Source organism: Rhododendron vialii, chromosome 1a (genome assembly GCF_030253575.1).
Source record: "Rhododendron vialii isolate Sample 1 chromosome 1a, ASM3025357v1".
Classification (NCBI taxonomy): Eukaryota; Viridiplantae; Streptophyta; class Magnoliopsida; order Ericales; family Ericaceae; genus Rhododendron; species Rhododendron vialii.
Window position 1 is genome coordinate 46139076 of NC_080557.1, and position 24071 is coordinate 46163146.

The 24071-nt window shown below is 39.7% G+C and overlaps 6 protein-coding genes across 7 annotated transcripts; 1 reads left to right on the top strand and 5 right to left on the bottom strand.

The window, feature by feature from the left end:
- Positions 1–6439: 6439 nt before the first annotated feature.
- Positions 6440–6950, top strand: LOC131321350 (ethylene-responsive transcription factor ERF098-like). The gene has a single exon (XM_058352339.1). The coding sequence runs from the start codon at positions 6440–6442 to the stop codon at positions 6881–6883; it is 444 nt and encodes a 147-aa protein (XP_058208322.1). The 3' UTR covers positions 6884–6950.
- A 623-nt stretch (positions 6951–7573) lies between these two features.
- LOC131321358 (ethylene-responsive transcription factor ERF098-like) lies at positions 7574–8243 on the bottom strand. The gene has a single exon (XM_058352345.1). The coding sequence runs from the start codon at positions 8074–8076 to the stop codon at positions 7675–7677; it is 402 nt and encodes a 133-aa protein (XP_058208328.1). The 5' UTR covers positions 8077–8243; the 3' UTR covers positions 7574–7674.
- A 1223-nt stretch (positions 8244–9466) lies between these two features.
- LOC131321366 (ethylene-responsive transcription factor ERF098-like) lies at positions 9467–10140 on the bottom strand. Its single transcript, XM_058352353.1, has one exon. It carries the CDS (start codon positions 9981–9983, stop codon positions 9585–9587), a length of 399 nt encoding a protein of 132 aa, XP_058208336.1. The 5' UTR covers positions 9984–10140; the 3' UTR covers positions 9467–9584.
- Positions 10141–12160: 2020 nt separating this feature from the next.
- On the bottom strand, positions 12161–12634 carry LOC131321413 (ethylene-responsive transcription factor ERF098-like). Its single transcript, XM_058352416.1, has one exon. It carries the CDS (start codon positions 12632–12634, stop codon positions 12215–12217), a length of 420 nt encoding a protein of 139 aa, XP_058208399.1. The 3' UTR covers positions 12161–12214.
- A 526-nt stretch (positions 12635–13160) lies between these two features.
- Positions 13161–13964, bottom strand: LOC131321417 (ethylene-responsive transcription factor ERF098-like). Its single transcript, XM_058352430.1, has one exon. It carries the CDS (start codon positions 13907–13909, stop codon positions 13511–13513), a length of 399 nt encoding a protein of 132 aa, XP_058208413.1. The 5' UTR covers positions 13910–13964; the 3' UTR covers positions 13161–13510.
- A 2529-nt stretch (positions 13965–16493) lies between these two features.
- On the bottom strand, positions 16494–19231 carry LOC131321405 (hyoscyamine 6-dioxygenase-like). 2 transcript variants are annotated; one of them, XM_058352398.1, is made up of 3 exons: positions 18934–19231; positions 18589–18845; positions 16494–16783 (listed from the first exon to the last, which is right to left on the bottom strand). In XM_058352398.1, exons 1-3 carry the CDS (start codon positions 19222–19224, stop codon positions 16762–16764), a joined length of 570 nt encoding a protein of 189 aa, XP_058208381.1. In that variant the 5' UTR covers positions 19225–19231; the 3' UTR covers positions 16494–16761. The 2 variants fall into 2 exon arrangements, 1 of the variants encoding a protein (XP_058208381.1); XR_009198469.1 differs by lacking the exons at positions 18589–18845; positions 18934–19231 and adding an exon at positions 18132–18581.
- Between the last annotated feature and the right edge of the window lie 4840 nt (positions 19232–24071).

Consider the following 24071-nt stretch of genomic DNA (forward strand, 5'->3'; position numbering starts at 1 on the left):
GTGTGTGTGTGTGTGTGTGTGTGCGTGTGCGCGCACGTGCGTGTGTGTGTGTATATATATATATACACTACGGATCCAGTGAGGGATTCCTTACCAGTCTACCGTGCGGACCTCCCCTTTCCCGATCGAATTGCGATGATCCGAGCCGCTCAATGTGTTCAGAACGTGATTTTAAGAGTACCCGCAAGAAATCAGCAAAAAAAAAGATCGGGAAGGGCTTGATCCGAGCAGTTTTTACTGAACCGTTCAATAAAAAACTGCTCGGATCAAGCCCTTCCCGATCATTTTTTTTGCTGATTTCTCGCGAGTACCCTTAAAATCACGTTCTGATCACTTTAAGCGGCTCGGATAGTCCCAATTCGATCGAAAAATGGGAGTCCTGCACGGTAAGCCCGTGCGGGATCCCTTAAGGGAACTGAACTATATATATATATATATATATATATATATATATATATATATATAGCAAATGTGAGAAGTTGTATTCAATTGTGAGGCGAAAGCCTACACAACAGAGAGGTACCCCATGGGAGCAAATGGACATCTACAGACCAGACAAACCATTAAAGAGGGCAATCAAAGCACAGTATGTGCAACCCTATTTCAAACTTGCCTAGCGAGATCAGGTTCACAGAAAATAAAACTAATATCAAACACATGACCAATAAACTACCGGACATAAATCGGACTGAAATTTGGACATAAACCGGACTAAATCCGGACCAAAAAAAAAATAAAGCAAAAAAAAAAAAAACTTCCCTCCTTCATTGAGCAACTCTTCTCTTGCCGAACCCCCTATCGATCAAGCTCCCAAGTCAGCACCCATGAAGCCACCGGCGACTGCAAACCCAGAAGCGGAGCAGCGGCGAATGGCAAGCGGTTTTGGTGGAGTTTGGGGAGGGAAACCAGATCTGAAGGCAGGGATTGATCTCTTCGCTCCCATCGCCCATATTTGGGTATAAACCCAAGGGGGAAGGAGAGAAAGGAGAAGAGGAAGTGTGACGGCTGTTTTAGGATTAAAGAGAGGTGCTCCTGCTTTTTAGAGAGAGAATTAAAGAGAGGTGCTGCTGCTTTTTAGAGACAGAATTGTTATGTGTATGTGTATGTGTATGTGACTTTGTCAATTTCAGAATAGGATTTTTGTCAAGTGAACCATATACTTAGCGTTTAGTCTGATGACCAGTTTAAAGAAAGATTTCAAGGCATTTGAAAGTCCTTGAGAGTCGTATAGAAAAGTCCGTCAAAAGTGGAGGCCCTTTGAATGCAATATTTATTTTACTAATCCTAACAAAATATTACTATATATATGTCCTGACCTAACCAGCTTCATTGATACATGCATATACATATAGACATGGATTATGTAATTAATTAATTAACCACCTTCTTTAATGGGAGTGGGACCAACAAAATCAGGTTTGGTAAAATTGTTGTTGGAACGTACTTTACATATGTGGCTGAAATTAATGAAGAAAATGCATGCACACTACTCTTAATTAAGGAGTAACACAATTTTTTTAATAATCGGATGTCTGGCAAACTTGTACGTCACACCTCGACTGATTCGGGATATTCAAACTCAGTGCATGGGGTTAGATCTAGTCAAGCTCATTCCAGTTTGTGCATTGATCTGGTAATGGAGTCGCTCGTGAGTTAGAGAAGAAGGGGCTTGGAGTGGGAAGCAGCTTGGAATGGATTTCGTCTCCTCCAATATGGTTGTGGAGTCAGCTTCGCATAGATGGGTGTTCTTGAAGATTTTTTTTTTCTATCGTTTCGTTCTATCGATGATAATGTTATCGTTTGACCCTCCATCCCTAACAAATTTTAAAAAAAACTTGCACGCACCTCGATTAATTCGAAAAGCTGAAGTTAATTGCTGTTGTGTCATGCTAACTTGAAACTTTACAAATGTGGCTGAAATTAATGAAACAAATGCATGCACACTAGTCTTAATTAATTAAGGTGAGCTCATGGTCATAGCAAGATATTATAAATCCCCTTGATGTTGTTTATGTTTCTTGTGCTTTGACATGCATTAGTATATATAGAAACTACCGAAATCTCTGTGTCCCTAGCATTATTGTTTTTTTTTTTTTTTCCTTTCACAGTCAAAGGTGAATATTCTGATTCAATCCTGAAACCAATAGTATAGTACCAACTATAATTCAACTCATTTCTATTAATTTCCAAAAAAAAAAAAAAAAAAAACTATAATTCAACTAATTAAGGCAGGTAATTTGCAACTTTATTGGAAGTTTCTCAGTGGGCTTTTGATGTACTGTTGCACAGATAGTCCAGGGTGGTTCTTTTGGGTATGGGCTATCAGTGGTTGTGAACAAAAATTTGTCTTTCCGCTAACAAATCCAACAAATTTGCCATAAGCTTTAATCCAGAACCGATCGTAAATTAATTTGGCCCACAACTTTCTTTCTTACTCCGTAGTCCTTCGTCATCCAAATTAATCTCAGTTCCCAGCCCATCAACCAAAATAGAGACAGCGTACCCCCAAGAATCATCATCAAGTCATAAAACAAAATCTCGCATCCGCAAAATGAAGTAGGGGCACTTCCCCAAAAATCTCATATGACAAATCGAAAACAACAATTACCATGGAATCAGCCTTCCAACGAAGGCCATGGATACATCCGATAAAGAAAGTCCCGTCGGAGTTTACCACACTGCGACAATTGGTATATTGAATTTCTCCTTCAACCATTAGTTTTTGGTGTTTGGCGATCGTCATAGGGGGTTTGTGAGAGCTGGAAACACACTTGGATTCCGGCGTTGGACATGGCTGCTGCCTTCGGGTCGAGTCCAAAACGATAACCCGGCCCTTGCCATAAGCAATGCCTATAAATGTAAAAGAAAGAAATTTCTTCTATTAAAAGTTAACGGTTCAGTGGGCCGTCCAGCCCATATGAACTAATTCTAACATGGAAATGGGCCGGGTTATCGTTTCTTCTGATTACTACCACACGTTTTGATTTACCCTATTGATGATGGGTCAGTTCATTGGTGGAAACCTGAATTTGGTTGGACCAGACAAGGTTATGTTTGAGTCTCCATAGTTTTTTATCGGGGCTAAACATACTTCTAACAGCATCTACACGTGGTGAGACCTTAGTCTCAATCACGACGTAAGTGTGGTGAGGTTCTCTGCAGATAGTGTTGTAGTATACGAGTAGGTGTTCATTGAATTGCAGCAATTTAGGAGTTAAATGGAACGCAAAGTAGGAACATTTGAGTGTACGAGTAGGTGTTCCTTAATTAATTTTCTATCCGCTCCCACCAGTTTGACCTTTCCAAAAAATAAGGTCAGCCTAAGAATGTGATTTCAATTATTTCGGTGACGAGGGGCCAGAACTTGCTTTGCTTTGCCTACCTATATCGATCATCTTAATTTTCTTGTTCTAGATTTTTCTAAAAAGTAGTCCAACAAACTAAAACTAGAATAACCAATTGGCGCTCAGTTGGCTAGGACTCTTGCATCTCATTAGGAGTGAGTTCGAGTCTCCTCACCTACGTGTGAGTGTTCTTTCCTTAGAGGGCTTTTCCTTTCTTTCTTTGTTTCTACTCTATAATAAGTTTATTTCTTGTGCATAGGTTGAGTTATTGGGTTTGGTTATCTCGTGGACTCTTACAATTGATGTAGTGTGTCCCGGGTTTAAACTCTGTACTTCATATCAAATGTAAAATGTACTCTTCTATCGATTGAAAAAACAAAACAAAAAAAGAAACCTAGAACTAGAATGCATGAACCAAGAAAAGGGAATTCAAACATTCCTTTAATTGAGGTGGTACGATACGACCCCCGTGACATATACAGCATCTCAACATTGACCATCCATGCATGCATGCACTTGCACTGTTAGATTAATACAGTACTATTATTACAAGTACTGTTTAATTTGCTAATTGCTCAAATATGCCAGCCACGAGGGGATCATTCACTTATTTTGGTCAGTTTTTTGGGGGCCAATTGGCAATTAAAAGGGAACCCACTCTCTTTTCATTAATTTTGGGGCGACTATTCGCAACCTCTTATTTTCTCCATTAGCCCATGAAATTTTTTCAAATAATTACAACATGAGCCCCCAATGCAAAATGTCTTACTTATCCTTCTAACTTTTTAGACACAACCCATCATCTTCTTCTTCCTCTCTTCCCTCAGTCAGTTCATGCCTCATCCATCTCCATAACTCGCCACAGCCACCACCACTCAATCAAGACCATCGCCACTCATCTTTCTCTCTCTCTCTCTCTCTCTCTCTCTCAGTACAGTCGCTATTGAATCACCACACTGCGATTATTTTGAAAACAATTTTGATAACTAACTGTCGAAAACATATATATATTTCGGTAACTAATTGTTAAAAATACATATATAATTTGGTAATTAACTGCCGAATTCTGGTATATACTTCTGTATTAGGTTACCGAAAATTTATTTGACAATATTATATTACTGAAGATTAGAAAAATCCTATATATATGCATTTCTGTAATTGACTGCCGAAAATATATAAACATTTCGGTAACTAATTGTCGAAATTATTTAAATATTGCGGTATTCAAATGTCGAAAACATTACATTTTTTCGGACCTGAAACGCCGAAAAACCAGTTCAAAAAATTGAAAATTCTGCGTCGAAAAAAACATAGTTCTCGATCGGCTCCCAAGTGGGTTTCGTTTGGAGAGAGAGAGAGAGAGAGTAACCTTGAAGAGAGGAGGGGAGGGAGTGGCGGTGGTGGGGCGGTGTTCGTAGCTTTGGTGGTGGTGGCTATGGAGATTTGGTGTTTTGGAAGGAGAGGGGTATAATAGGAAGATTTTGAGAAATTAATGGGTTATATGGAGTAAATAAAGGAAATTAATGGGTTATATGGAGTGAATGAAGGAAGTGGGCTAATGGAGAAAATAAAAGGTTGCGAATAGTCGCCATCTTAATTTTAGCTCAAAACTCGATGTATGTGGGTTTTAGGGATGGATTCAGAGGAACTAGCCCGTGACACCCCAAGATCCCAAAAGAGTTCCACATGGGGGAGTTGGGAAGGAATTAATTGGAATATAAGAGCATCCGCATCAGACTCTTTAATTTTCAGACCAAATTATACCTTAAAAGACCACTTTATTACTTTAGCTAATCACTTTTAAAATGCATACTGTTTCAGACTTTCTATTTTAACATCAAACCCATTATTTTATTTTTACTTCAATAATCTAATAATACTTTTCGTGCTTAAGAAAGAAGTGTGGTCAAAGCCATGTGGGGAAACGAAGACAAACACTTTAAAGTATAATAAAATATTGGTTATATTATCCTAAGAACAGTTGCTCACTACTAAACCCGAGCAACTGTAGCGTTTGTTTCTCTAACCCATGAACAAGCGAGACTGATGCATCACCTTTTCCCCCATTTTACTCGTTATTATAGTTTTACAGAAGGAGAAACGAGCCTAGTGTGGATGCCATAAGGGATTCCGGCCTGCTACTAAATAATTCGAGGTTAACTTTTTAAGTCACGTGTTTCGACTAAGGGTTAAACAGGTCAGTTAGGGCGAATCATTACAAGGCCTCTTCTCTTTATATATCTATATGTGTGTGTGTTTATCCTGTTATGATGCTCCAATTTTTCTTATTATTGAAAAATTAATAGAGTATCCAAAATCCCAAAAGTTACACTTACCTATAAAAGTACTCCGTAAAACAAAGATTTAATTGACTCAGGCGGCCGTTTTGTTTTGTGTTTTGTTTTTGCCAAACGATAGAATGTTAAGGGTTAATGGTCAGTAAAATAGTAGTTACGATGGGAGTCAATCACCTCTCCATTACGAGCCAAACCTCTTCCTTAAAAGAGAGAGTAAGGAGCCAACCACACAACCCATCTTTTGTGCTGTCCTATGCATACTCAACGCCTAAATTAATTTGAACCAACTTTAGTCAACATAATTTTACACAAGAATCGGCATTGTTTGTTTTGGGGTCTCAAAAACCTCTGAGAACGGTCTTCATTAAATCTTCTCTATGTATCTCTCTTCAATCATTACCCTAAAAACTTTCCTCAAAACTCAAATCGAACAGGATAAGCACTATACCGAAAATGCCCTAAAAGGCAAAAACAATGAACAAAATATTCCGACCTAAAAATACTAACTCTATACACACATAGCGTTGGCGTTGCAGTGTGTGTGGAACCCACCCACCACACTTGTGCGTGTGTTGGTGCACAAGTGTATGTGCTTGTAGTCCTAGAAGATTTGTACTTCGACCACGTGATGCAGCCCCGCCGTAACACATGGTGACATGGGGAAAATAAAATTCACAAGTTACGTGCTTGAAAAAAATTCTAACCGTCAGATGCGACCCAACTTATCCATTTTTAGACTCCATGCCTGTATATGTAGGCATCTTTTTACGTTTTGTTGAAAACCAAGGAAAGAAAATGGAAGGAGCTGAGAAAGGAGAAGGGGAGGCACCAGAAAGGGGGAGCGGAGAGGCCAAGTACAGGGGCATCAGGAGGCGGCCGTGGGGGAAGTACGCGGCGGAGATACGTGATTCGAAGCGAAACGGGACCCGGATGTGGTTGGGGACGTTCGGGACGGCGGAGGAGGCGGCACGGGCTTACGACAAGGCGGCTTACGCGATGAGAGGCCATCAAGCCATTCTGAACTTCCCGAACGAGTTTCATTCTGACGACAGTGCTTCGTTGAGGTCTCCTCCTTCTTGTACTGTGAGTTCATCTTCTTCATCATCTAGTACTAGGCGTGAAGGAGGAGAAGAGCAAGACAAGGCCATTGAGTTTGAGTATTTTGATAATAAGTTGTTGGAGGAGCTTCTTGAGGTAAAAGAGGAGGGGCAAGAGATGAAAAAGGCCAAGTTTAAGTGACTTGATCGAACATCTGGGTTTTTGTTGGGTACAAAAAATGGTTTCTTTGGCTTTCTATTGAATTTTTTTTTTTTTAATAACCGAGGAACAACCCTGCAGTCAAGCCGCTATTGGACCCAACTGCGCAATCCAAACCTCGGGCTATTGTATATAAGATCATGACTGCATTTAGGCGGGGCTTACCCTCTCCAACATGCAGGTGGTGATCTCACTTTTGAAAGAGAGTCTCGACATGGTGGTGTACACAGCTGCATTTCTTATATTCTCATTTAGATTTGGGGACAAGTTATGCAAACAAAATCTTCGGTAGTCCTTTTATGTGACGTTGTACTACACCCTTAGCTTATAGAACAACATATTGTCACTCTTTCATCATATTTTAGATTACAGCAACTTTTTCGCTCGAAAAGTTCTTTATTTTTAATCTGATCATTTTCTTGATGTTATTTTGGTCACCTAGGGGGTGAACAAAGTTGCATTGTGCTGTCTATTTTCTTACTTTACTGCTAATGATTGTAATGGAGAAGAAAGCAAAATAAAGAGCAAAGCACACAATTAAGCTATACAAACTCTAGTAGTACACCCCAACACTCAATATTACACAACATTCTTATGAAAGTAATGATTTTTTAGGTGACAAAAAGTGATAGTAAGTAGAAGTACCTCCCCCTATCAAGATGGAGACAGAGAGAGGCACATATTGTTTCCCGACTCGAGCATTTTTTTTAATAACTTGTTATCCAGCCCAATGAACCGATTAAATTCTTATATTATCGGTCATTGAGTTTCTTCTATTCATACCCAAGAAGATCTTCTAACAACTTATCATCCAAATATTCGAATTCAAAAACCTCATTCCCCCTCCCACCCTCTTTTCTCTCCGCATTCTCCACAATCGAAGATGAAGAAGTCGGTACCGTAACGGACGAAGGGGAAGAAGAGGAGGGGGGATATTCTTCAGGGAAATTAAGAATAGCCAAATGACCCCTCATCGAATGGGCAGCTTTGTCGTAAGCTCTCGCTGCCTCCTCTGCCGTATTGAAAGTCCCGAGCCACAATCGCGGGGATCTAGGCCTAGTCGAATCGCGTATCTCTGCCGCGAATTTCCCCCGCGGCCGGTTTCTTACTCCTCTGTATCTAACTTCTCCAACTTCGCTCTCTTCCGTGGTCTTGCCCTTTGAATCTCTCTCCATTGTCTAATGGAGTATCATCTCAATAGAGTACTCTGTTGTCTCTTCCATTTATAAAGGATGGAAAAAAAGAACTTAACTGGACAGAAGAGGACCGAATTGCATGTGGTCCAGGGGACTACCATTCATAACTTGGAAATCTCAGAACGTGCTCAGAACTGTTTTGGTCATTATTGATACCATGTACATGAATGATAGGGTACCCGTCACCTCCGCCCGGGATTATTATATGTAGGAGACCCTACTGCACTTATGTCGGGACCAAAACAAATGTACAACTATTTGTGTGAAGTGCTATGAGTATAGTTGGGAGCAGGGGCCCTGTAGTGCGCAATTCGAGTTGTTCATCTCAACAATTAATGGTTCAGATATGTTTGTTATATTTTACTGGTAAAAGATAACTTTGACAGGTAAAATTTAACAACGAATTTGGACCATCGATTGGGGAAACGGACGGTCCGAATAATCATTATACTCTTGTAGTGACTTGCAATACAACGTCCCCGGATGCATTTATGGAAACTTGAACATGAACCTTGTCCAACCGTATCTTGAGTTTCCAGCACTAAACCCGAGGAAGATGTCCACGTTTGAATACATCTCCCCAAGTCCAACCACGTTTTAAAAATCCAAAGTAGTTACTCCTTATAGTTTTGCCACAGGAGGAAAGTAGTCATTACCCCAAAAGGGAAAGATTAGATCCCCAACTTAATCTAACAGCCCAGCACAAAATCAAATCCAAGATAAACTATGGGGCAAATTATAGTTACCCCTCTCTAACTATGCCTCGCGTACACTTACTCCCTTCTAACTTTTTTTTTTGGCACTTAACCTCCTCAAACTAACGGAAATTCAAACGGTCATAGCTTCTTCATCCAAAATCGAAAATATGCAAATTATATATCGATTTCGAGGTCTTGAAGCCACCTTTCTAATGACACCAAAATCACATCATGATTCAAAGCACACAAAAAGTTATGATCAAAACGGTCTTTCTGTCTACCAGCTCTTACTCTTTTGATCATAATTTTCTGTGTGCTTTGAATCGTGATGTGGTTTTTGTGTCATTAGAAAGCTGACTTCAAGATTTCGAAATCGATATATAATTTGCATATTTTCGACTTTGGACGAAAAAGTTATGGCCGTTTGAAGTTATGACCGTTTGAATTTTCGTTAGTTTAAGGGGGTTAAGTGCCAAAAAAAAAGTTAGAAGGGGGTAAAGTGTACGCGAGGCATAGTTAGAGGGGGTAACTATAATTTGCCCTAAACTCTGGCTGTACATTGCCACATGAACCAAAACTCACTCACATCATCTCAAACAGTTTCAATTTTATCGGATGCCTCCGAAGGAACTGTCTCAAACAGTTATTATACACTTTATTTAATTCCGAAAGTAAGATTTAGTTGACAGAAGTGATGGTAAGTATGAGGGGAGAGAGCATTCGGGCACGTATTTTTTTTTTTGATAACTCAGATATTCGGCCTAATAAACCGACTAATTTCTTACGTCATCAGCCCTTGGGTTTCTTCTCCTCATACCCAAGAAGATCCTCTAGCAGCTTTTCATCCAAATACTCGAATTCAAAAACCTCTTTCCCCCTCCCCTCCGGAACCGAAGAGGAAGAATTCGATGCCGTAGCTGACGCTGGAGAAGAAGAAGAGGGTGGATATTCGTCAGGAAAATTAAGAACAGCCAGAGGACCCCTCATCGAATAAGCGGCTTTATCGTAAGCTCTCGCCGCTTCCTCTGCAGTGTCAAAAGTCCCGAGCCACATCCGTGGGCCTCCGGGCCTAGTTGAATCGCGTATCTCTGCCGCGAACTTCCCCCACGGCCGCCTCCGAACCCCCCTGTATCTTACTTCCCCCGATTCATTCTCTTCCGTGGCCTTTCCCTTTGAACCTCCCTCCATTGCCTAATAATATCACCACAGCAGAGTACTCTGATCTCTCCGCCATTTATAGAGAGGGGCAGAGAAAAGAACTTAATTGGACCAAAAAAAAGGATCGAATTTGTTGTCCAGAGGACCACCATTGAAAACTTGGAGATCTCCAATGGTGCTTGGAACTGTTTTGTTGATTATATATAAGTATTTATATTCGATGCAATGTACATCAATGAGTCGAACCACGTTTTACTGTGCAAATTAGGCCCCGTTCCACCAAGATTTTAATTTTTGAAGTACTTATTTTCGCTTTACGAAACATGCAATTTTCTCACAATATATTATCTTTAATTCAAAAAATAAGCATTTGAAAAATAAGTATTTATTTTAGTGAGTAGAACACACAAGTAAATTTTTGTAGGTCCATAGCGGCCGCACCTGAAGCTTTAGTTCTGGATCAGTTTTGACCAGATTTGTGTCGGTAAGGTTATAATAATGCCAGTGCTAATTGAATATGATTACAAAAACAAACGGTAGATCCTAGGGGTTTAGATTCTGATGGCTGATTAATTGAACTGGTTTATGATGTAAGCAAGGTACGTAAGGAGTTCCTTTCTACTTTCAAGGCTCGTATTGCTCTTAACAGTACCAGAAGATTGCGAAATCATGCTTTACCAAGGTTTCCGATATTGGACAAGTTAGCAACGTAATTCTGAACAGAGTACCCATTGTTCCACTTGTGGCGAAAACTGTATTTTGTAATTCGGTAGGGGCAATTTTGGCCATTGGCCTTATTATCTATTTATAACGCAGTTAGCTTGTAATTAGGGTTAAGAATTTTCAGAGAAAACAAGAGGGAGGCGAGATGAAACTGTTCTCAGAAAGAAGAGAGAAGACATGTACTCTGATTTCGATTATAGTGGACTGGTGTGGCTCCTGTGGTTTTTCCTCGTGTTGAGGTTTTTCACGTATATTGCCTTCTTTCTCTTTCTGTTCTCTACGCCTTTTTTTTCGTTTGCTTTGTAATTTTTGTGATTCTAGTTTTCAAGATCCGTAGGGTACTCTAAGTAGTCAAATGAATAGTTCAATTTCTAACAACTGGATGTTTCTTTTGCTAGAATTCAGAAAACAAACAGAACGATCACACACGAATGGAGAAGAATTTTACTTGGCTCGTCTTAAATCTACGTCTCTAGGCAAAGATCTGTCGCAGAATCTCACCACGAGCAACAAAAGTAAAATGAGCTGGTTGTATTTCCTAGTTCTCTGATTAACACAAAGCTCTTTTTGATGGTGGGAGTTCGTAAGCGATGAATACGCAGAGATTCGCAAAACTAAACTGCTCACAGTTATATTCAATCACGCTCGAGAATTACTCACCACCACAGATCCAAACACAGCAAACCAAACATATAATCCACCGTTTTCCAGCTCTCGATTGTCCTCCTCATTTAGAGCTTCAGCAACTCCAATGCCGAACCTTGCGGACCACGAACAACGACCATGTAAAGCTCATAGTAGTCCTTAGATGAGATGGGTTTGAAGAGTTTTGGATTGGAATCACTAACAAGCGCTTTTGCTGGTTCTATAATGGATTCTAGAGATAGACCAATAAAATATTTGACCAAGGACATTTGGGCAGTACTTGTATTCGTCACGGCTCGGTGAAGAGCACTTTTAAGCTTTCCATTGCTGATAATATATATCCAAATTTATCAAGAATGTTATTGCATTAGTTCAAAGTTCAAACGAGAGAAAAATGACTAGATGGGCGAAAATAGCTTGAAACAAGAGTCGCTGAAAGACGCGCCACCTGTTGCATGTCAAACCTAATGCTGACTTTTGAGAGCTGAAAAATGCATGTATAAGAATTGAAATGCATGAGAACAAGACTAGTACTTAAGTACAATGCCCCAGATCATCAAACCTAATTTTTTTTTTTGATCTTCAACAAAGTTGCATTGTGCTGTCTATTTTCTTACTTTACTGCTAATGATTGTAATGGAGAAGAAAGCAAAATAAAGAGCAAAGCACACAATTAAGCTATACAAACTCTATTAGTACACACCCCAACACTCAATATTACACAACATTCTTATGAAAGTAATGATTTTTTAGGTGACAAAAAGTGATAGTAAGTAGAAGTACCTCCCCCTATCATGATGGAGACAGAGAGAGGCACATATTGTTCCCCGGCTCGAGCATTTTTTTTAATAACTCGCTATTCAGCCCAATAAACTGACTAAATTCTTACGTTATCAGTCATTGAGTTTCTTCTCTTCATACCCAAGAAGATCTTCTAACAACTTATCATCCAAATACTCGAATTCAAAAACCTCATTCCCCCTCCCACCTTCTTTTCTTTCCGCATTCTCCGCAATCGAAGATGAAGAAATTGGTACCATAACGGACGAGGAAGAAGAAGAGGAGGGGGGATATTCGTCAGGGAAATTAAGAATAGCCAAATGACCCCTCATCGAATGAGCAGCTTTGTCGTAAGCTCTCGCTGCCTCCTCTGCCGTATTAAAAGTCCCGAGCCACATCCGTGGGGATCGAGGCCTAGTCGAATCGCGTATCTCCGCTGCGAATTTCCCCCACGGCCGGTTTCTTACTCCTCTGTATCTAACTTCTCCTACTTCACTCTCTTCCGTGGTCTTGCCCTTTGAATCTCTCTCCATTGTCTAATATCATCACAATAGAGTAGTACTCTGTTCTCTCTACCATTATAAAGGTTATAAAAGAACTGAATTGGACAAAAAAGGACCGAATTGCATGGGGTCCAGGGGACTACCATTCACTACTTGGAAATCTCAGAACGTGCTCAGAACTGTTTTAGTCATTATTGATACCATGTACATGAATGATAGGGTACCCGTCACCTCCGCCCGGGATTATTATATCTAGGAGATTCTACCGCACCTACGTCGGGACCAAAACAAAAGTACAACTACTTGTGTGAAGTGCTATGAGTGCGATTGGGAGTGGGAACCCTGTAGTGTGTAATCCGAGCTGTTATGGAAACTTGAACATGAACCTTGTCCAACGGTGTCTTGAGTTTCCAGCACTACACCCGAGGAAGATGTCCACGTTTGAATACATCTCCCCAAATCCAACCGCGTTTTAAAAATCCAAAGTAGCTACTCCCTTGTAGTTTTGCCACAGGAGGAAAGTAGTCATTACCCAAAAAGGGGAAGATTAGATCCCCAACTTAATCTAACAGCCCAGCACAAAATCAAAGCTAAGATAAACTCTGGCTGTACACTACCACATGAACCAAAACTCACTCACATCATCTCAAACAGTTCCAATTTTATCGGATGCCCCCTAAGGAACCGTCTCAAACAGTTATTATACACTTTATTTAATTCCCAAAGTAAGATTTAGTTGAGAATTTTATCGGATGCCCCCTAAGGAACCGTCTCAAACAGTTATTATACACTTTATTTAATTCCCAAAGTAAGATTTAGTTGACAGAAGTGATGGCGCTCGATCTTTTTTTCTTCTTCTTATAACTCAGATATTCGGCCTAATAAACCGACTAATTTCTTACGTCATCAGCCCTTGGGTTTCTTCTCCTCGTACCCAAGAAGATCCTCCAACAGCTTTTCATCCAAATACTCGAATTCAAAAACCTCTTTCCCCCTCCCCTCCGGAACCGAAGAGGAAGAATTCGATGCCGTAGCCGACGATGGAGAAGAAGAAGAGGGTGGATATTCGTCAGGAAAATTAAGAACAGCCAGAGGACCCCTCATCGAATAAGCGGCTTTATCGTAAGCTCTCGCGGCCTCCTCTGCTGTGTCAAAAGTCCCGAGCCACATCCGCGGGCCTCCGGGCCTAGTCGAATCGCGTATCTCTGCGGCAAACTTCCCCCACGGCCGCCTCCGAACCCCCCTGTATCTAACTTCCCCCGATTCATTCTCTTCCGTGGCCTTTCCCTTTGAACTTCCCTCCATTGCCTAATAATATCACCACAGCAGAGTACTCTGTTCTCTCCACCATTTATAGAGAGGGGCAGAGTACTCTGTTCTCTCCAATGGTGCTTGGAACTGTTTTGGTGATTATATATAAGTATATATATATTCGATGCAATGCACATCAATGATCAAGGTGATGTGTATTGTTTACTGTGTAAGAATAAATCTCCCGAAGTCCAACCACGTTTTACTGTGTAAGAATAAATCTCCCCAAGTCCAACCACGTTTTACTACAACTTGAGTCGCGTATCCACTGATCAACAAGTTGTAGATTACAATTTTTTGATTTTGTTCTTACGAAAAAAAAAATATTTTTGCTAGTTTTGAGCCAAATTTTTATGTTTTATGGATTCATCTAGACGAGAAGAATCAAAAAAGTAAAAAATTATTACTTTAGCACAAGTATTTTGTGAAATATCCTAGAAGAAGCTAGAAAAATATTTTTTTTTTGGTTTTTCTTGAATATTTTCAAAATGCTTGTGTAAAAGTCACAATGTTTTACTTTTTTCGATTTCTCTCGTCGAGACAAACCCATTATGGATAAAAGTTTGGCACAAAAGTAACAAACGTGAATTTTTTTTTGAATAAGAACAAAATCAAAAAAGTTTTGATCCATAATTTGATTAGTAAAAATGCCCATTTAAAACTTTTGATGACATAAGATTATGCTCAGCAGATTCAATGCCGACCCTGCCTTTTGGGGGCCTACAACAAAGATTAGTAAGTGAGCCCTATTTTATTGGATTATTATAAGAAATATCCAAGCAGGAGGAGCCCATAACATTTGAAGATTTTTGGGGGCCTACGGCAGTCGCACCTCAAGCTTTATCTCAGGACTGATTTTGACCAAATTTGTGTTAGTACTAACAATTAAGGTTATAATAATGCCAGTGCTAATTGAATATGATTGCCAAAACATATAGATCCTAGGGGTTCCTTTCTAGGCTCGTATTGCTCTTAACAGTACCAGAAGATTGCAAATAAAATCATGGTTTACAAAAGGTTTCCAATATTGGACAAGTTAGCAACGTAATTCTGAACAGAGTAGTCATTGTTCCATTTTTATAAACTCTTATGTTATTCAAGGCATTCACCTGTTTAATGATTGTTAATTGATCATTGGTGTTGGATATGCAGACAACCTTCAGCAATGCTGCAGCTCGGGTGTGTGGTGGCTCAGGTTGGAGAGAGCTGGCTCTGACTTTATGATGGCTTAAAGCAAAAACCAAAAGAAGTCCCTTTTTCGAAATCTTAATGAACAAAATGTAAGTAGATACCTAGGGGTATTAAAATATGAGGGGCCCTTAAAATTTGCAATTTGGGAGAGCCTAAAGCGACTGCAACGCCTGCTTTAGCTTAGAGCCGGCTCTGAGCTAGCTTGGAGCCTCCATAGCACTTCATACTTGTGGCGAAAACTGTATTTTGTAATTTGGTAGGGGCAATTTTGGCCGTTGGCCTAATTATCTATTTATAACGCAGTTAGCTTGTAATTAGGATTAAGAATTTTCAGAGAAAACAAGAGGGAGTCGAGATAAAACTATTCTCAAAAAGAAGAGAGAAGACCTGTACTTCGATTTCAATTATAATGGACTAGTGTGGCTCTCGTAGTTTTTCCTCGTGTTGAGATTTTTCACATATTTTGTCTCTCTTTTTGTTCTTTGCGATTCTGCAAACTGTTTTTCGTTTGCTTTGCAATTTCTTTGATTCTAGTTTTCAAGATGCATAAGGCTTTGTGAGTAGTCGAACGGATAGTTCGATTTGTAACAACTGGGTGTTTCTTTTGCTGGAATTCAGAAAACAAACAGAACAATCACAGACGATCGAATGGAGAAGAATTTACTTGGCTCGGCTTAAATCTACGTCTGTAGGCAAAGATCTGTCGCAGAATCTCACCATGAGTAAGGAGAGTAACGAGAGAGTAAAATGAACCGGTCTGTATTGTAGCATTTTCCTATATATATATATAAGCAAATTGATTTATGCACTCTCTTAATTAATGCAAACACTTATTTTTTTTCGTCTTTTAACTAGTGAATTTACGAAACAGTCCATACAATCTATTAAAAGTGTATGCATGCAAGAACTCTTTTGTAAATTCACCTACTAAAAGACTGAAAAAATGGCAAAAACGGTATTTTGTAATTCGGCAGGGGCAACTTTGGCCATTGGCCTTATCTATTTATAACAGTTAGCTTGTAATTAGGGTTAAGAATTTTCAGAGAAAACAAGAGGGAGGCAAGATAAAATTGTTCTCAGAAAGAAGAGAGAAGACTTGTGCTCCGATTTTCGATTATAGTGGACTGGTTTGACTCCTAATCAACAAGTTGTGGACCACAACTTTTTATTTTTCTGAATTTGAAGGGGCAAAACTATTTACACATTAGAAATAAACTGCTCACAATCTTATTCAATGATGACACTCAATCGGTACACAATTACAAATTACAAAAAATTCCTTAACACTTTACTCTCTCTTCTCTTCTCTTCTCAGTATAAAATATAACTCCCACACTTATACATGACTATTTATGCAACAAGAAGCTAGAATTACTGTCCTCCCTCATATATAATCCAACCGTTTTCCAGCTCTAGATTGTCCTCCCTCATTTAGAGCTTGAGCAAATCCAATGCCGAACCTTGAGGCCCACGAACAGCGACCATGTAAAGCTCATAGTAGTCCTTAGATGAGATGGGTTTGAAGAGTTTTGGATTGGATTCACTAACAAGCGCTTTTGCTGGTTCTATAATGGATTGTAGCGATGGACCAATAAAATTGACCAAGGACGTCCGTGCAGTACTTGTATTCGTCACGGCTCGATGAAGAGCACTTTTTAGCTTTCCATTGCTGATAATCTATATCCAAATCAAATATCGCATTAGTTTTTTTTTTTTTTTTTGAAAATGTCAATATCATTTCATAAGCCTGAAGATAAAGATTATATCACAAAATACAGGAATGCACCAAACTACATACTCTGGGATTAACGGACACCCTGCAAAAGCAAATCAGCACTAGGTGCCGACATGAAAATCCCGTCCGTGACTAGGCAGAAAGAAAATCGAAACGAAATCCCAGTACAAACCATTAAACAAAAAAAAAAAACAGATGTAATCAGAAACAACCAGCAATCACAAGAGAAAAAGAATCTAATCCCAACATTCGTCGACTGAAAAGAGAAGCTCGACGGCCGGAGACCAAAACCTCCTTCGCCCCTGACCTGCAGCCGTCTCCGCCAGCGCAAGGCCGGCCCTCGACAGAAATCAACCAAACAGACAGCCTTCTGGTTCCATGGACTGCTGTCCTTTTAGCATGCCGGCCGATCAGAGAAACTCCGCAGCAAGCCCCCGCTGTCACGGCGAGCTCCAGCCACGCAACCGAAGTAAACCAAACTAAGTCCGGCCGACTGAGCATGGTCACGGCGACCGGTAACCGTCAGGAAGACTATCCGATGAAACCCATCCACAAACCAAACCAGAATAAGAACGAAAAAGGAGATTATTTACCCACCACCACTACCTCATCAGATCCGGGAGAGACCCAAATCAGTACACAACCGGACTGGGAAAACCAATTGGTAGAGGAGACGAAAAAATCGTCGAAAAAAGAAGAGAAAAACCCTAACTCCAAAACACCTCACCTTATTTGAACCCCATCACCGACCACCAGCTACCAGATCTGAGTCTTCACCGCGAGAACCGAACGGAGAAAATAGAAAATAGACTGTTCGAATTAGTTCGAACAAGAGAAAATAGACTGTTCGTTTGAGAGGCGTATCCTCCCCATTTAAAAGTTCATCAAGCTGAGCATATGATTTTTCAACAAAATGAAGCTTGAAAGGGTAAAATCACAGAATATGCATGGTTACAATATTTAAGGGGGTGTACATGAAACTTCAAAAGAGGCCAATTCAAAAGTTGCTCTGCTCTATGACTTGGATTAGTTAAATACTTGTTAAGGAAAAGGCTAACTACAATCCGATGGTCAGTGGTTAATTTGAAAAAAAGTGCATTGATATTAATAAAAAAAAAGTGTATAAATATTCATGAAAAGTACAATAATATCCGTAAAAAGTGCATTGAAACTTTTTACTTTTTTAGCATTAAGTGCCTGCGTGATCAGCTTCGGTTAGTACTAACCGGTACTTTTAATGGCTGGATTAGATATATTTAACCACAAGGGGTACTTGGGGATTGTGTATACCTCAAGTTGGTCATTAATGCCAATAAGAAAGGCATGAGGAATAGGTTCGACACCGGCCCATTTTCCATCATTGAAAATCTGAAGCCCATAGGCCTCCTGTTGCAGTAAGGTCAAGATTTGTGAGTCTTTGTGTCCACCCACTCCCAATACCGAACTTGGGTCTGGACATGGTGGGTAATGATTGACCACAAATTGTTGCGTTTTACTCAGTTCATCTCCGAAATAACCCAACTCAATCCCGAGTCCTTCACAAATCAGCTCCAAAATCCTCGAGCTTAATTTCTTCACTTCCACTGCATATGTCCCAACCACCTCTTTGCAAATTATACGTGCGACGATGACATATATATGTATCAAAAATTCTTGAAATTCTAACTTACACAAGAGCCTTGGTTAATCCCTTGACTATATGAGTTGTAGGTGTGTAGATAAATTCAAGATTTACTAATTCTCTCACCGATACCGGGCTGGCTTTCCAGGCCAAGATTGGATCTTCTCCTCCAAAGGGTGACATGAGTAGTGATGCAGCGTATCCCTCCAACTGGATACAACCTTGTTCGCTTCGGGACTAAATTGGCTTGTGTAGAGACGAAAACTCTTAGTTTTGTCTTCAGAGTAATACACAGCCTTTTCTTCTGCAGGCATGTCGAAGAACTCCTTGCACAGGCTCATCGCGCCATTCATTAGTTCTTCTGGTATTCCATGGTTGATCACCTATTTTATGGTCGTTAAGAATTCCTCATTTGGTCATTAATTACTTCGTAACCAACAATTTTGATCCAAAGAAAAGAGAGAGATGAACCAGAAAAATTCCAAAATCCTGGCTAGCTTTCATCATGGTCTGAACTACTTCATATCGTCCAAGACCCTCTACCCTTGTTAGATCAACTACCGGAATGTCCTTGCATAGAGGCACTGGTATGTCTCCTGGCCTCTTCTCCTCTGGAAGAATATAACTCGCTGGCACGGCTTGAACGTTCTTAGACCAGCTTGAAACAAGATTCGACATGGTCTTTGTACGTTCTACTTGCAGATCAACTAGTAAAACACAAGAAGTACTTAGATGAGAAGAGGCTATGATGTATAACCACATGCAGGGAATTTGTTTTTTTTATAATGCCTTGCAGTCTTATCAGTAATTATTAGCCAACAAAAAAAGATTGGTCGTGAGTATAGCTGAAATGACGATGTTGAGGTGCATGGATATGTAGTAAGGGCCACCACCACTACCACACCGTCGCTGCCGCTGCCACCACAATGTCACCATTGCATAACTATCACTCCACCGATACCACTCACTGTCACCATTACACCCTCACTCCACCGTTTCCACCACCATTACACCACCACCACCGCCATTAGACCACTATCGCCAGCACTCTAACACCACCACCACCACCACAATCACCATTCCACCATTATTATAAGTACATTGTGACCATTAGTAAATTAACAGAGAATCGAAACTAAAATTAATTTATCATTTTTTTAATTCAGTACTTAATAAGTTTACCAAACAGCTTTTTAGCTTAAAAAATTCAGCATTTAGCTTTCAATACTTAATTTTTCAGCATTCAGTTTCAGTTTTCAATTTTATCAAACAGGCCCTAAGACTAGGACTGATAGAATTAGAAACGGCACTATTCATGAGATGGTAGGAGTTGTAGCTATACATAACAAGCAGAGATAAAATTAAGGTAGATTGGACGGACATATTTATCGGAAACGTGCATTCAGAGTAGTCAAGAAGAGTAGCATGAGAGTTTATAGGCAGAGAAGACTCACAGTGAATGATATCGATCGGTCACAACTTTTCACCCTCGACCTCACAGTGTATGGTTTCTTCACTATATGCTACTGTATATAGGATTCCAATACAATCCAGAGGGTTCACTTTCTATATAGGCAGAGAAGGACTCTGAGGTGAGAGATGATCAGCTTAGGGAAATAACATGCAGAGGATGCATGGGACCACGCAACGTTCTTAATTAAACAAATTAATTGCGCGGGGGGCCCAATAATTAAGGCAATTAGGCCAACCTAAGACCTTGTAACATTTCACTCTCAAACCTAAGTTGTTAATATTCAATCCAATGTTCTGAATACCGTACCGGTCAAGGTACCGGTTTTCCTACTGGTACGGTACGTACCGGTACCGGTCAAATACCGGATACCGTTTCGGATTGATCGCTATTAGTATTATTTTCATACTTAAAAGAATTTATAGTATAATATACACTTTTTTAAAATAAATAAAAAATAAAAAATCCGGTATTTGCCCGGTACTGTCCGGTATTTGTCCGGTACCGTCTGGTATTGTCCGGTACTTGAAGAAAAAAATAAATTTAAAAGTAGTCCGGTACCATCCGGTATTGTCCAGTACTAACCGGTATGTTCGGTACCGGCTGGTACCGACCGGTATTTGAGCCGGAACAGAATTAGAGGTGTAGGATACCGGATTTTGTCAAAAACGATACGTACCGGTACCGGCACGGAACGGTATTAATAACATTGATTCAATCAAACTTGTCGATCTTGATTTGTGTTTCACTCTCAACCTCACACATGCGCGGTGGCTGAGAATATGACTTAGAGGAGAAATTTTTCAGTGCCGAGCGGGCATATCCTGCGTGGTGCCCATATCGGCCAAGACCCTCTAACTTTGCTAGATCAACTTGTTGGAAATATCTGTTAGAATTTCTGTAAACTGAAATAACTAGAGACAACAACACAATAATAAATATTGAGATAACTATGAAAGCACAAAATTAGGAGTTTAAGAGAAAACTTATGTGAATCGAGTCACGCATAAAGCGTTGATCTAAGAGAAGATACGTCCCCATTTGCAACGAATTGTGTGACGTTCTACTCGAAGAAAGAAATCGTTTTAATAGAGGAAGAAGTGGATCTGGTTTTTTTTTTTTTCCGTCTTTTTAGTAAACCATGTGTATCTATATTATATAGAGAGTAGGCCTGTGCAAAAAATCCGTTCACCCGACCCGACCCGAAGGGTTTCGGGCTAGGCCGAACAACATGTTCGGTTGGGTACGGGTTCGTTTTCTGTTACAAATCAGATTTCGGTTTGGGGTTCGGGGTGGTGCGTTTCTTACCCGACCCAACCAATTCATAAAGATTAAGTCGTTTTTTGGTCAGACCCGACCCGACCCGACCTAAAAAATCGGTCTCGCGAACGGTTCTTACCACTTGTTCGATTCGTGTTCGGGGCCTAAAATAATGTTACCTGTCATATCGGGTTCGGGTTCGAGATCAAATCCGACCCACCGGACTTGTGCATACCCCTAATAGAGAGTAGAGATAAAAAGAGTTATTGATATTAAGGAGGAATGGGTTGAAATAAATAAATGAGGATGGGAGCTCCTCTCCGAAGACTCCCAAGTCCCAACGGCAAACCAGGGAGTAAATTAAGTAAATTAATGAAAGAATCCAAAGCCATATTATAGGTAATTTTAAATTATCTCCAGCACAACTACCGGAAAGTTGAGTGGCGGTGCTTTGGAACGACTGAATAATTATATACGAATAATTATTAATAATATTTAAAATTAGGTGTATACAAAATAAAATTTTAAAATTTCGGAAGTCGGTCGGACCCAACCCGACCAATTCATAAAGATTAAGTCGTTTTTTGGTCGGATCCGACCTGACTAGACACGACGTCAAAAATCGGTCTCGCGAACAGTTCTTACCACTTGTTCGATTCGTGTTCGAGGCCTAAAATAATGTTACTTGACATGTCGGGTTCGGGGTCAAATCCGACTTGTCCGACCTGTGCACACCCCTAATAGAGAGTAGAGATAAAGAGTTAGGTCCCGTTCTAGAAACTTTCTTAATAGTTTATTTTACATTTTCAAATTAAAAAATAATGTAAAGAAAAAATAAATTTTTAATTTTTTTTGCACCGTTTAAAAGAGCTCAATGAGATCTATCAAACGAGATCTATAGTGCTTGAAAAATTATTTGCATAAATACATAATTTTTGAACTTGAAATTTTTTTCTTAAAAAATAAATATTTATTTTGGTTTCTGGAATGGAGAATGTGTTGAAATAAATGAGGATGGGAGCTCCTCTCCCAAGAGTCCCAAGTCCCAACGGCATTACGGCAAACCTGGGAGTAAATTAATGAAAGAATCCAAAGCCATATTATAGGTAATTTTAAATGCTGGGATTTTGATTACTACTATTTGCACCAACGGTTTCCGTAGGGAGTAAATACATATATACACGAAAAAAGAGTGTTCAGATCAAGCACCCTATACACATCGGATGCCATTGATTCCCGCACGGGCCCCCTCGGTTTTTTTTTTAAATTTTTGGACAGCTCGGATCGGCCGTCCGGTGGCCGTCGAGGGAAACCGTCGGTGCAAATATCTTTTTCGATTTTAAATAGTAAATTATCTCCAACACAACTACCGGAAAGTTGTGTGGCGGTGCTCTGGAATGACTGAATAGCTATACACAAATAATTATTAATAATATTTAAAATTAGATATATACAAAATAAAATTTTAAAATCTTGTGGGGTCGGAGGGGGGCCGGGGCCATCCCGGGCCCCAAGGTAGCTCCCCCACTGGGTCAAAATTTGGATAAAAATTCATTTTGGGCCAGGTTCACTCTAATGGCGAAATGACCCCTTACCCAAATCTATTGTTTTTTTTTTGTTTATGTTTTCAAGAGTATTTCCCTGCATTTTTGTTTCTCTCCGTTTTTTTTTTCCAACATCTCCTATTTTATTTCCCTCCCATTTTCCCCCTTTTGCTTTATGAGTTTGTTCAGACTGATAGAATCCTCTAAAATTTTATACTCATCCATTGATGAAATTGAAACCCACAACTATACGTTGGTTGAGAGAGAGATGAGAAGACCAGCATCAGCAGTCGCACTGGCTCATCTCATTCTTGTCCTTCGATTTTTGGTTATTTGCTCTCAGAAAGACATGAAAGGGATTTTTTTACCAAAGAAAGAGCCATTGAAAAGGAGAAAGAGCCGTTGGAATATTGGGGAGAAAAATGGAGAGGGCTTGGGTTGTCTCAAATTTGGGCAAAGAAATGAGTAAAACTCAAAATGAGGAAGGGGTTGGGTAAAAGATTGGAGGGGTTTTGCCTAAATTTTAAATTTGGGTCTTAAAATGGGTTAAAGCTGGAGATACTATTAGGTGTTTAGTTAAGATAGGTGTTTAGCTAAGAAATTGTATAGATGAACTGCCTAACTCTAGATTGCAGATGCGCTAGTGGCTTTGTTTGTTTGGCATTTTAGTTTAGTTTAGTTTTGGTAGTGGATGAAAAGAGAAATATGATAATGATTGGAGATAAGGAAAATGAGTAGAGAGATAGAGAGGGATGACAAAGTAATAATTGAAAAAATAAATAGAATAATGATTGGAAAACAAAACTAAAACAAAACTAAAATGGCAAACAAACACAACCGCTGTTTGGCTTAGGTCATAGGTGTTCAGTTGAACACCCTACGAGTGAATAAATTGTATGTATGTGCTGCCTAACTCTAGGTAATTTATTAGCCAACAAATTAAAGATCGTTTCTATCCATCCGCAAAATGAGTATAGCTAGTTGAAATGACGATGTTGGGATGAATGTGCAGGAAGACTGGGATTGATAGAATTTGAAACACAAACTATTCGTGAGATGGTAGGCATTGTATCTGTACATGATAAGTAGAGATAAAATTAAGGTGGATTGGATATATTTACTGGAAACGTGCATATAGAGTAGTCAAGAAAAGTACCAAGAGGTCTAGTAGTGGATAGTAGAACTACGGAGAGAGAAAGACCTAAACTGACTTTGAATGCCGTGATACTGAAGGATTTGGACTTACTAAATCTAAGTGAACATATAGCCTTAGATAGAGCTCAATTAAGAAAATACTTACTCTGTCCCAAATTGCTGGACCCCTACGAAAAGAC